The sequence below is a fragment of the Rattus norvegicus genome, chromosome 20 (assembly GCF_021556685.1).
Source record: "Rattus norvegicus strain SHRSP/BbbUtx chromosome 20, alternate assembly SHRSP_T2T, whole genome shotgun sequence".
NCBI classification, from domain to species: domain Eukaryota; kingdom Metazoa; phylum Chordata; class Mammalia; order Rodentia; family Muridae; genus Rattus; species Rattus norvegicus.
In genome coordinates, this window is record NC_141553.1 from 33,451,564 (window position 1) to 33,463,714 (window position 12,151).

General features: G+C 38.4%; 1 protein-coding gene across 1 annotated transcript in view; it reads left to right on the plus strand.

Moving 5' to 3' along the window:
• Positions 1-12,151, plus strand: part of Slc35f1 (solute carrier family 35, member F1) — a 395,235-nt gene that overhangs the window by 315,006 nt on the left and 68,078 nt on the right. The window contains 1 exon segment of the mRNA NM_001109338.1: positions 2,793-2,920. Coding sequence (NP_001102808.1) covers positions 2,793-2,920 — 128 coding nt within the window.

Sequence of the window (12,151 nt, forward strand, 5' to 3'; positions counted from 1 at the left end):
TCCAGCACCACCAATCGAAGATTCAACTTAGTCTCTGGCAACATTTTAGGACAAGGGCAGAAAGAGGCCACATTTTTGAGAAAATAGCATAAGAACACTCTTTTGACCATTTGCTAATATTTGCCTCTCTGAAACCTCTTGATCTGCGACCCCACAGCTCATATTCTCATGTTACCATAAGGCCAACTAACTAAGGCTGCTTCTAGTCCAAAGTCCCAAAGTCCACATTCTACCAACAAGGTGTGTGGTCAGGTTTGTCACAGCAGTAAGCCACTCCCTGACATAACTTCTGCCCTACTCGCTGTTCTATTGCTGGATAGAACACATTAGGCCCCATCTCCTAATCCTTCCCCAACATCTCATCATCTGGCATTTAAATATATGAGCCTATGGGAGCAGTCTCATTGAAAATACCACAAGTACCCACGAAGAGGGAACAACACCTAAAAAAAACTCAGACAACAGAAAATGTACTTGGGGCCAAATAGTCAGGCTATTCTATGGTTCAAAGGAGCTTCTTCATGCTCCAGCTGTGTGTTTTTGATATTCTTAGCACTAGTCACTCTAAGAATGGCCATTAATAAACTGTAAGTGCCCCTAACTTGCCAAACACCAATTAAAATTTCCGTGGCACTGGATTTTTGATTTTGATTTTTGGTTTTTAAGCTCCACAGATGATAGTCCTGTTCAGTCACATTGAGAGTCACTTGTTAGAAAATAAATCTTGATGTAATTACGGACTTACAGAATGTGAGGTCAAGAAACTGAAAGTGTTATGCAAGGGCATTGAACATATGACCGCTATATGGATTAACCCTGGGATTGCAACCTATGGCTGTGGACTCAATTGCAAAATCAGGAGAGTGATTCACATCCCACAGCTGCCTCTTGACATCTTCAGATAGCTAGCACTTCATACTTTTCTCCGTTCTTTGTTTTGGTCATTTCAAAACATTAAATTGACTATATATCAGAAGGTTAAGTGTGATAGAGACATATTGAGTAACAGGGGTAGATAGATAGACAGATAAAATAAAAATTTAATAAATAAGAGGTAATATGTTAAATTATATAGCCCATTAAAACAGCTTTAGTATGATAGCATCTTTAACTGTGAGAAGTGTGGCAAAGGTCAAGGTACCCTTCTATGTTGTCAACTAGCCATAATTATACACTATATATACTACATATACAATATGTATGATATTATACATACCATATGCTATATACTATACACTATATAGTATATATGCTATATACTATATTTACTATATACTGTATACTATATGTACTGTATATACTATATGTACTATATGTACTATATATTCTACATATTCTATACATTCTATATATACTATACTCTTGCAGTCTCTGATGACCTGAAAGCTTAGTGTTCACGAGTCTCTATGAATTTGGAAAGGCTACTCAAAAAATGAGGTCTTCACATCTCCAAGCCTGTCCCAAAGGCTCTTGAGCATCAGTAATAGATTAAGCCAGTGGCAAGCAGCCCAGAGAAGAGTCTCCAATGCTCCTTGCTCCTGGTAGTTACATATTTAATAAGTTCATTTTCCTTAGATGAGTCTGGACTTAGGTTTCTAGAGAATTGAATAGGGTAAAAATGCCACTTTGCGGGTGAGGTCATAAGGAACCTAATCTCCCTCTCCATTTCCTGAGGAAAACTCACCACTGTGGCTTTGAGGCAGCACCTTGGTGAATCTCCCAACAGCCAAAAGTGGGAGCTTGTTCACTAAGAAGCCCCCTCCTCTTCAGTCCTTCAGATGAGACCTTGTCCTGGCTAACAGTCTGGTTGGCTCAGCTGCATCTAGATTCTTATCCCCTTAAACCTACAGCCCAGGAAAATGTTTCTTTGAAACATCTATATTTTGAAATAATTTTCTGTCACATACATCCTTATTATTCACTCAGAGCTTCTGAGTACTCAACAACATTTGTGAAGACTTCCGGGATGGACACAAAGAGCTGTATATAGTCATGACCAGGCTGCTTTGATTAATAAGATTTATTTCAGCTTGGAATAGATATGACAATAAGAGTGAAGATGTCTAAAGTCTGCTCAGGAGCTCTGAATATAAGACAAGGTGATGAAATTAATTATGGTTGGCAGCACCAAGACAAGGGTCTGTGGCAATCTTCTCCGTCCTAAAGCTTTCTCTCCATATATCACTCCCACAACCCTAGACTACACACGGATAGTCAAGCCAAAGAGTCTTCTGGATGCAATTTGGAGTTTTACTACAGACCCACTGCCACACACAAAACTATTTCTAATCAGTTGCCTTTTTTGTCTGTATTCGTTTCAGCAGATTCTCAGAATCTATCACGCCTTGAGGTTTTGTGCAATGCAACCTTTCTCGTGTAGTTTTTCTTTCACTTTTCTCATAACACAAATTATTCTTTGACATGGCTGTAAACAATGCCTACCCAGTCTTACTCTAATGTAAAAACTAACTTGAGCCCTGAAAATGACCATAAAAAGACTATTTCTTAAATAAAGCACAGAAGTATTTGATAAATTAACCCACTAAAATATTGGGTAAGTGGGGTTGGGGATTTAGCTCAGTGGTAGAGCGCTTGCCTAGGAAGTGCAAGGCCCTGGGTTCGGTCCCCAGCTCCGAAAAAAAGAACCAAAAAGAAAAAAGATTGTAGGAAAATATTGGGTAAGTATGTGGTAAAAATGCATATGTAAATACATAATGCAACAATATTTTAGAATTCTAAGTATGTACTCTGTTATATGTCAAGAACTTCAGCCATCTTTTTTCTTTGTACAGGAGAAGAAAACCTCCTGGCAATTTTACGACGAAGATGGTGGAAATATATGATCCTGGGATTCATAGACTTGGAAGCCAATTACCTAGTGGTCAAGGCTTACCAGTACACGACTCTGACCAGTGTCCAGGTAATGAAGATTCTTCTCAACTTTCTAGATAGCCCACTTCAAGTTTCTTTTCTTTAGAAATCTGTATACTACACAATGTGGTTCCCTTTTCTTTTCTTTTTTTTAATTTTAATTTTTTTTAGTTGAAAATAGATTCTTCTTCCATACAAAACATCCCATCCACAGTTTCTCCTCCTTCCACTCCTCCTAGATCTTTCCCTAGATCTCTCTCTCCAGATCCACTCCTCCTCTTAAAAAAAGAGCAGTTTCCAAGTGACAACAGCCAAACAGTAAAAAAATGAGATATAATAAGTCAAGACCTTTGTCCATACAATAAGAAAACACTCATATCAAGATTGGACAGAGCAATGGAAGGAAGAAAGTCTCCAGTACAGGCCAAAGATTCAGAGATATTCTTGCTTTCACTGTTAGGAGTCCCACAAAAACACCAAGTTAACAGCCATAACATGTACTCAGGGAACCGTGTGCATCTGGACCCACGTAGGCTCTGTGCTTGTCTTTTTCGACTCATTGAAACCATACAAGTCCTGCTTGATTGATGCAATGGACCAGTTCTCCTGATGTCATTGATCCCTCTGACTTCTGCAGTCTCCTCCCCTTCCTTGGGGTTCCCTGGATTCTGAGGAAAGGGGCCCAATGGACACCTCCAATTTGGACTTTCTCTATATAATGTCTGGCTGTAGGTCTCTGCATCTGCTCCCATCTACTCCAAGAGGAAACCCCTCTGATGATAACTAGGCAGAGCAGAGATGTACGAGTATAGCATAATATCATTATGAATTATTTCGTTGTGATTGGTTCTACCTTAGGTCTCTGGGCTATCCAGTCTCCAGTTACTGGATATCTAGACAATGAAGAGCACGAGCTCTCTTTTGTGGAGTGGGCCTCAAATTCAACAAGACATTGGTCACTTTCACAAGTTCTGTGCTACCAATGACTCAGCACAGCATGCAGGCAGGACAGATTGTAGGTGGAGGTTTTCTGTGGTGTTAGGTAAAGAGGGGGCCCAGAGATCTCCCTTGGAAAGGGAAATAGACTAGAGTCTGTAGGTGGTTTTGGTGTCCAGGTTTCTCTTTCTGTAGCCTGCAGGCTGCCTTCCCACACCAGAGAAACTGGAACATGGAGTGAAGGTTCCAAGACAGCACCAGTTGGACCTCTCTACTTTCAGTGTTCTGTATGGATGTTGCCCTTGGCAATGGAGTCCCACTGTCAGTCTTCAAAGAACAACCTGCTGTCCTAACATGATCATGGGTTATTTAGGGATCTTTATGGGACCTCCTCAGCCAAAACACTGAACAGTTCCATGACTGGAAGCCTTGCCTAGCACAAGTGGCCAGTTCAGATTCTCCATTACCAGACATTCTCATGAAGGTCACCCTCATGGAATTCAGAAAGTTTCCACTGCACTATGTTTCCACACCCCTCACCCAAATGCCCCCCAGTTCCAGTCATCTCTCTCCTCCTTTCCACCCTCTGCACCTGATCCTTTCTGTCCACTGCAGAATCTATTCTATGTGCCATTTCAAGGGAGATCTATGTGTTCCTGTAGAGCGCTCCTCTTTACCTAAGTTCTCTTTCTGTGTGAATTGTAGCTTGATTTTCATCTACTTGATAGCTAATATCTACTTATAAGTGAATATTTATCTTTCTGGGTCTGGGTTACCTCACTCAGAATGATTTTTTTCTAGTTCTTTCCATTTGTCTATGAATTTCATTAAACCATTAAAAAACAACTATGTAATACTTCACTGTATAGATTACCACATTTTCTTTATCAGTTCTTCTATTAAGGGACATCTAGGTTGTTTTCAGTTTCAGGCTATAATGGGTAAAGATATAATGAGCAGAGTTGAGCAAGTGCCCTTGTGCTAGGATTCAGTGTCCTTTGGGTATATGCTTGACTTGTATAGCTGAGTCTTGAGGTAGATCATTTAAAAAATTGAACTCCATTTATCTGTCATTAATTTTTCCCAAATTGGGTATAATTGGACAGCTTTTTCTCTTTGTTCTAAATATACCAAAATAATCATTTACAATGCAAAAAAATAATTCATGGATTTGAATGCTGCCAACTAATCTTGTGTCAGCAGGAGAATTATTAATAAGTATAAAAATAAATCTGATTTCATCACAACTTAACTCTGTTAGAATGTTAATAGACTTTGATTAAATAAGCAAGCTGCTTAATAATCTTTTCTTTTAGCTTTTTAAAATGCATTGACTATTAAATATGAAGGGATATGTTTTTTCCATAAATGGATAAAATGTATGAAGAATATGTTATGTATGAAGAAAGAAACTTTGCTTATGTCTCTTCGTCTCCCACCCTCTCATACATATGCATACATGCATGCATATACACGAACACAAATACCAGCTTAATCTAGTTTTTATAATTGCTGGATACTCAGTTGCCTTGCAACTCCAATCAGTTTGATTGCATTTGTTTCACCCTCATTTTTCCTTTGTGCAGAAATATTATTGATTTCACAGCTGTCCTAGAATTCTAAGACAAAAGCAAAATATTTTTCACCAATGAGCATGCGCTGAGATTTGATGCTGCTCCTCCTTTTAGTTTGTCTTGGAGCTACAAAGGCATAAGTGAATACACAAATACACGAATACACAAATATACAAATACCCAACTCAGTGTGTACACCACCAACTGGGATAAGGAGTGACCTAAACCTTGGTCCCCTTTCCTATTTAGTCACAGTCCTAATTTTCATATGAATTTCAAAGACAGTTTCTTGGTCTACCTTGGTTGCTATGATAGCATAATCGAAAATGGATAATTTATAATGAGTACAGAATGATTGGATCACTGTACTCATTATATGGGAAAGTCAATTATCAATGAGTGAAAACAAGGACAAGAGTAAGAGGAGGGGCAAACCCTCATTGGATAATGTCTCTGATCTTACCAGTGGCCTAATTACCTCTTAATGACTTCGTTTCTACATACTCTTGCAACAGCAATTAAACATTTACATAAGATTTGGGTGATACAAATATGGAAATGATAGTAGTTTAAAATAAAAGTAGCTAACATTTTTCCTGGACGATGACCATGTACAGTTTGTATTTATTCTTGACACATGTATGTGAACACATACAGGTCGACACACTGAATATGGAGGTCTGATGACCACCTTGAGTATATTTTCTCAGGTGCTACCTACTTTTATTTTGACCTGAACTTGCTCAGGCTATGCTCACTGACCAGCAAGCCCAAGAGATCTACTTGTCTCTTCCTTTCCAGCCCTGCAATTACAAACTCATGTCAACTCTGTTCAACACTATCTTTTACTCGAATTCTGGAGATCAATTTCAAGTTGTTCTGGTTGCAAAGCACGTATTAATAATGTCTAAAGTATCTGACCCCTGGGCCCAGACCATTTCCACACACAGCTTGCATTCTGAGAGCATTTGTGAGATGAATTCCAGTGAAGGTGTACAGTACAGCAGGAAGTGAACCAGTAGAGAAGACCTGACCAAGCCCTCTTAACTTAGTCTTTAAAATCCTGTGGCTTTTGGGCTGGCATTGTAAGCTAATGTCCAAATGGAGAAGACCCAGAGTTCCTGAATGTATTCTTTAGCACTGTCCTTTATAAAATTATCTACATGGCATCTTTGGTTTTTTGGGACTCTCCTTTTATCCAGGTGTAAGAGCTTCTGCATCTGGAAATTGAATTTCTTATTTACACATTTTCCTTCTTACCATTTCCTCTATAGAAAAATTTCCAGAATGCCCCATGCACAATGCCCAGTATACACTACTTCTTTGAGTTACAATATATTTTGACATGCTCCCATCCTATGTTCTTGGTAAGATTTTAGACATCTTTAAAACAGGAACTGTGGCTTGTTAGAATAACTTATAAATCATGAATAAATTGGCCTTTAGAAATATATGCATCTAATATGGTTATAAGATTTCCATTCTGCTTTTATTTTTTTATATCACCAAACTAAGAAAACACACAAGAGAATTGCAAGCTCTAACTGGAGAATAATTAAGCACTTGTCTTTCCTTCAACAGTGATCATTGTGGCTTTAAAATGGAAAAACCTTTAGTTACATCCTAGTTACACTAACAATATTCATGTATAGTGGATATTAATAAAATAGGCTTTATGAAATGGGTACCTTATTACAAATTCCTTTTCAAAAATCTTTTATCTATTTTCAATGATAACTTTTTTTAAATCATGGAAACAAAAATCATTAGCAACATTCTCTTCAAATGTGACAACTGTTGCCACTGTATAAACAGTAGTTTTTCGAGTCCCACTTTTCATTGACTTCTTCAGTTAGAAACAAGGTCTTTTCTTTGTCCAGTCTTTAACAGTTAGAAATAAGATAAAAGTATGTCTTCCAGTGCAGGTTCCTCAAATAAAAATCTTATTTAAACATACCTTACACACACAGAGGAGGTGGGAGGTGGAGAGAAGAGATTGATAGATGGGTGGATGGATAGATAGATAGATAGATAGATAGATAGATAGATAGATAGATAGATAGATAAAGAGAAGAGTTTTTAAATACCTTCAGCCAAGTCTTTTTTATTATTTGGGATATATTTCTCTCTTCATCTTATAGTTATTGATATCGTTCTCATTTTAAAACCCTTTCTACATTCAGGATGTTTTCAAATCATATATTAATTGAAAGTGCAATAAAACCTGTCTTTAATGGTAAAGAACTATCTTGGGTCTTACAGAGAGCACTTAGAGAAAGGGCAGTCTTCAGCAATCAGTCAAATGTCTAAATGATGGCATCTATCTCTCCCTTTTCTGACCCTTCTGGCTTGTCCAACTGCATGCCTGTGTTGTAGTCATAAGATATATCACTGCCAGCATAAATCAGTGCCATATGCTTCTTATCTCCTGACCAATGAAAGAGAAATAAACAGATAAATAAATACAGCATGGGCCCATAACCAATGAAAAAAGCTTACAAGTCTACTCTGTTTGGAACTTAACAGTAGCCAAGGAAATACTGGAATATTGGGAACAAACTGGATTAGATGTCAACTCCTTGACCTAATAAGGAATGAGATTTCTTTCATCAGTTTACTATAGAAAAATGCTTCTTAGTAAGCTTGCTACTAACAATTTTAGTAGGACAGTCCCACCCAATTATATCTCTGTTATATATTACGAGCAAGACAGGTGGATGCAGGAGGACCAGCTGCCATATCCTTACATCCAATTTAGCTCCTACCGTTCTACTAGGCCAACTGTGAGAAGGATTCTGCGGTCCCTATGCTCCTATAGTGCTTTTTTCTTGCTCCATTTTCATAGTTTCATTCCTAAATAGAAACTAATTTGTATATCTCTACTTAACTCACTGAACCCCAGATCTTTGACCGCAAACAGGATTTCTTTTTCACCTTTGATGCTCTAGTTCCTAGTAGAAATCCATCACATACTGGATAGTCAATATATTTAAAGAGCTTAATTAAATTGCATCCATCTCTGGCATTTGGGGGAACAGAAATCCCCAACCGTTTCCCACCTAAATTTAGAGGCTTCTGGGACATCTATGAAGGCTTGGACACACAGGAAAAGCAGAATACTGGCTCCTTGCCAGAACCATGAGGTAATCCAGAATCAAAGTTTATAAATGGCTGTAGGGGAAATAAGGAGGTATCTCCTGTGGATCTATGTTTGATGTCTCTTTTTGTTTTCTTTTCTTTTTATGCTTGTCTTTCAAAAGTCACAATCAATTATTGGTCATTTAAGATTTCTGGGTTTTTTCCCTCCAATTCTTTTCAAGTTTTTCTTTGTGGGGAAATAGTAATGATTAATTCCTAACATTGCTTTACTGAGCGTCAGATTTTTAGGTCAATGTATGTTATACACAATCTTGGTTTGTGTTCTGTTGCACAAGGGAAAGCCAACATGACCAAAACCTGGAAAGGAAAGAGTGATTTTTGCCATCCACAGCAAATAAACCCATTAAATTAAAACAAACAAACAAACAAAAAACAGTCAGGGCAGAAGACATTTGCTCCAGGAATCATGGCTACACTGTCTCTTGCTAATTTAATTCTGCTTGGTCATTACAAATTTGTGAAGCTAGCATAGATGCATAATGATTTGCCCCTTGTTTCTATAAATATCAACTGAGTATACAATATCTGTGTCAGTCCAGGCCATCAATAAGGGAAAGGATAAGCCTCCAAAAAATGTGCCAGTTACTGCAGGTGACAGAAAGTCACATGGATGAGCCTTGCCATCCAGAAGATTATGGACTGGGAAAAGGGAGGTGAATTGTGGTTGTACTGATAGTAATGTTGGGTACAGTCAAAAAGTAGATATCCGAGTGCTACAGTGTCCAAGGAAGACAGGAAAGATGGCTATTGGAAAGTAGAGAAAATGCCCGTTGTTATAGAGGTTTATGAGTATTAATAACATGTGTTAAGGATAGAACATAGATATGACTCTATATAAGAATTCTATAGCTATATAGAAACTTGGGGCTAAAAGCACAGAGGCAATGTTCAAGGAACACTATTTCTATTCCGTTCACATAGTTATCTCAAAATAGTTCCTGAATACTTGTGGGTTTCAAGCATTGGTTTGAAATAAAGATGATTTGAACACTTGAAAATGCATAAAATTTGTGGCTATTCCTCCCTTGGAGCCCCTGCTACTCTTAGGGGTTCTCACTTTTCTGGAATCTACATTTACTCTCATGAGCCACGCTAGCCCCAAGCATTCTACAGCCTAGCATAGCTTCCTGTTACGGACTCTGCTCACACTCCCAAAAACCCAGTTAAGTCATGACTGAACAGACTGGGACCCAACAATCAGATTTATTTGTTAAATTCTCAATGTATAATATGTCCACACAATTAACTTACAACCAATTGATAAGGATATTATCTGCCCACCTAGATAAGATACAGTTTGCTCATCTAGACACACAAAATCCTGTACACATCCATCCCTTAAGCATAGTCATAACAACCTGTATATGTGCAGCGAGAAATCTTAACATTCACCGCCATGTTCTCTGGGCTGCTTCCTCTCTCGTTCAGGTCTCCTCCTCTCTAAAACTTTTCTCCCGCTTATCCTTCCTTCCCCTCCAATGACAGGCCTCGTTCTATCCTGTACCTGCCTTCACCTGCATAATGACATCAACCTACATACCAGTTTGTTTAAATGAAGCAAATTTGTGTTGTTTTCAGCTTTTAAAATTGAACAACAGAAGCTATGACAAACATTCCAGTGTTTTCTTTGTATCATCAAAATGTTCACTCTTTTAGGATTAAATGCTTAAAACTCCTATTGCTTGGTCATACGGTCAGTGCCTATTTGGATTTAGAACCCGTCAAATTAATTCCCAGAGGGGCGCTATACCACCATACATTTCCATCACCAACACAGGAATAGTCTAACTTCTATCTGCCCCAATATTTGGTGTTACATTTTTAATTTTACCATCCTAAAAGGTATACGGTAATGGTCTCGTGCACTTTAATTTGTGTTTCTCTAATGACCAATAATGTGGAACATTTGGGAATGTTTTTTAAATATTTCTAGTATAATTGAAAGACAAAGTTAACAGCAGTTTTTCAAAAGGCTTTCCATGTGGGAAAATTATGATAAAAGAACACACCAAGAGTGAAGGAACCCCACTGCTTCCTTTAACTCAAAGGAAAAGGAGAGAGGGTGACACCATCATGCCTGATTTATAAGAATTCTTATTCTAAAGACACAGTTGTGAGTTTTTATCTCTTGCCTTGTAAAGAATGAATAGGTTGTGGTTTTGACTTTGAGACAGATTGGCAATGACATTAGGGTTCATTTAACTGCTATGCTATTTTTACAATGGTGCTATATGAACCATTGCAGTAGAAATACTGGCTTTACAACTTCTTGCCCAAAGATTATTCATCTTTTTCAGCTGCTAAAAAGCAAGCAGATTAAACCAGCACTGCCATGTAATACAAAGACAGGGTCTCTTCAAACCTGAGAGCTTGGCAGCTAGAATAAACTCGTGTCAGAATTGTTTCCAGTGCTTGCACTGACCCTCCCCATAGGCCTGCATCTCTGATGCAAATGCCTCCAGCCCCACCTTCTCACTGAGCATCTTCCACAGCTTAGAGAAAAATCTAGAAACGGCTTCAGCCCTGATTGTTTTCCTCCCTGATATGAGCACAACAGAACTAATAGCAACTCCCTGGGGTGCGGTGTGGTACCAACCGGACATTAATTCCACAAGGCGAGCAGCAGGTATGAGAGCCTCATCCTTTTCCTTTGCCCTCAGGCATTCTGGGGCCACACTTTGAATTTTCAGTGAGCATTGAATTAGAGAGCATCAGATACAGGGAGAGGCCAGTCAGGCTGTACCTTCTTTGTAAGCTAAAGCTGAAGTCACAGGAATAAATATCCCTTCACTGATTAAAAACACCCGGGCTTGACCTAGAGGATACAACTACTAATCAGACGTGAGTCCTGGCATGGGTTGATAGACAGCTACAGCAACAAAGAATCCGAGATAGTCAGTAGAACTACAGCTATACAGGAGAGAAAGGCACTGCTCTTTTTATCTGAGGCTAACTTGAGTGTCTATCTTTCTGAAACCCAGAAAAAGCACACCTATATACATTTGACTCTGGACATATGGGATTGAGTTTATAATTATGAAGTCAGCTTCTAATACTGTAACTTCTTGCTTAACCTTGATGTTTCTACCAATCCTTAATTGAGGTTTGTAGACATTTAACAATTGTCCAAGAAAGATTTTCAATATATCTAATGGAAAAGCTTTTAACCTCAAAGAGATGTTCTAGATCTTTCAGATTTCCTAGGTGAAATGTCCCGGTCCGATGTTGGAAACTACAGCAACTTCAATACGTGGTACCTCAGCCTAATACTTTGCCAGGTCTTTTAATTGCTTTATAACCTCATTCACCAGAAGAAGTCCACAAGACGATCCAGTCCAAGCTACGGAAGGGAGCTTATGTAGTCACGGACTATGGTTGCTAGGGTAATAGTCCAGATAACACAGGAGGTGACAGGGATCAGTAAAGCCGTGGGAGGCAATAGGAACTGCACTCTCCCTCCTTTTCCATTAACTCTGTAACTGCCACTGCATTTGATCCACTCCAGAATCTATCCATTCCTTTATCATCTCTATTTTTATGGCAATACTCCCTTTCTATTTTACATGATAGTCATTCATGTACACATTTCCTCTTCCTTTTGAGTCCATAAG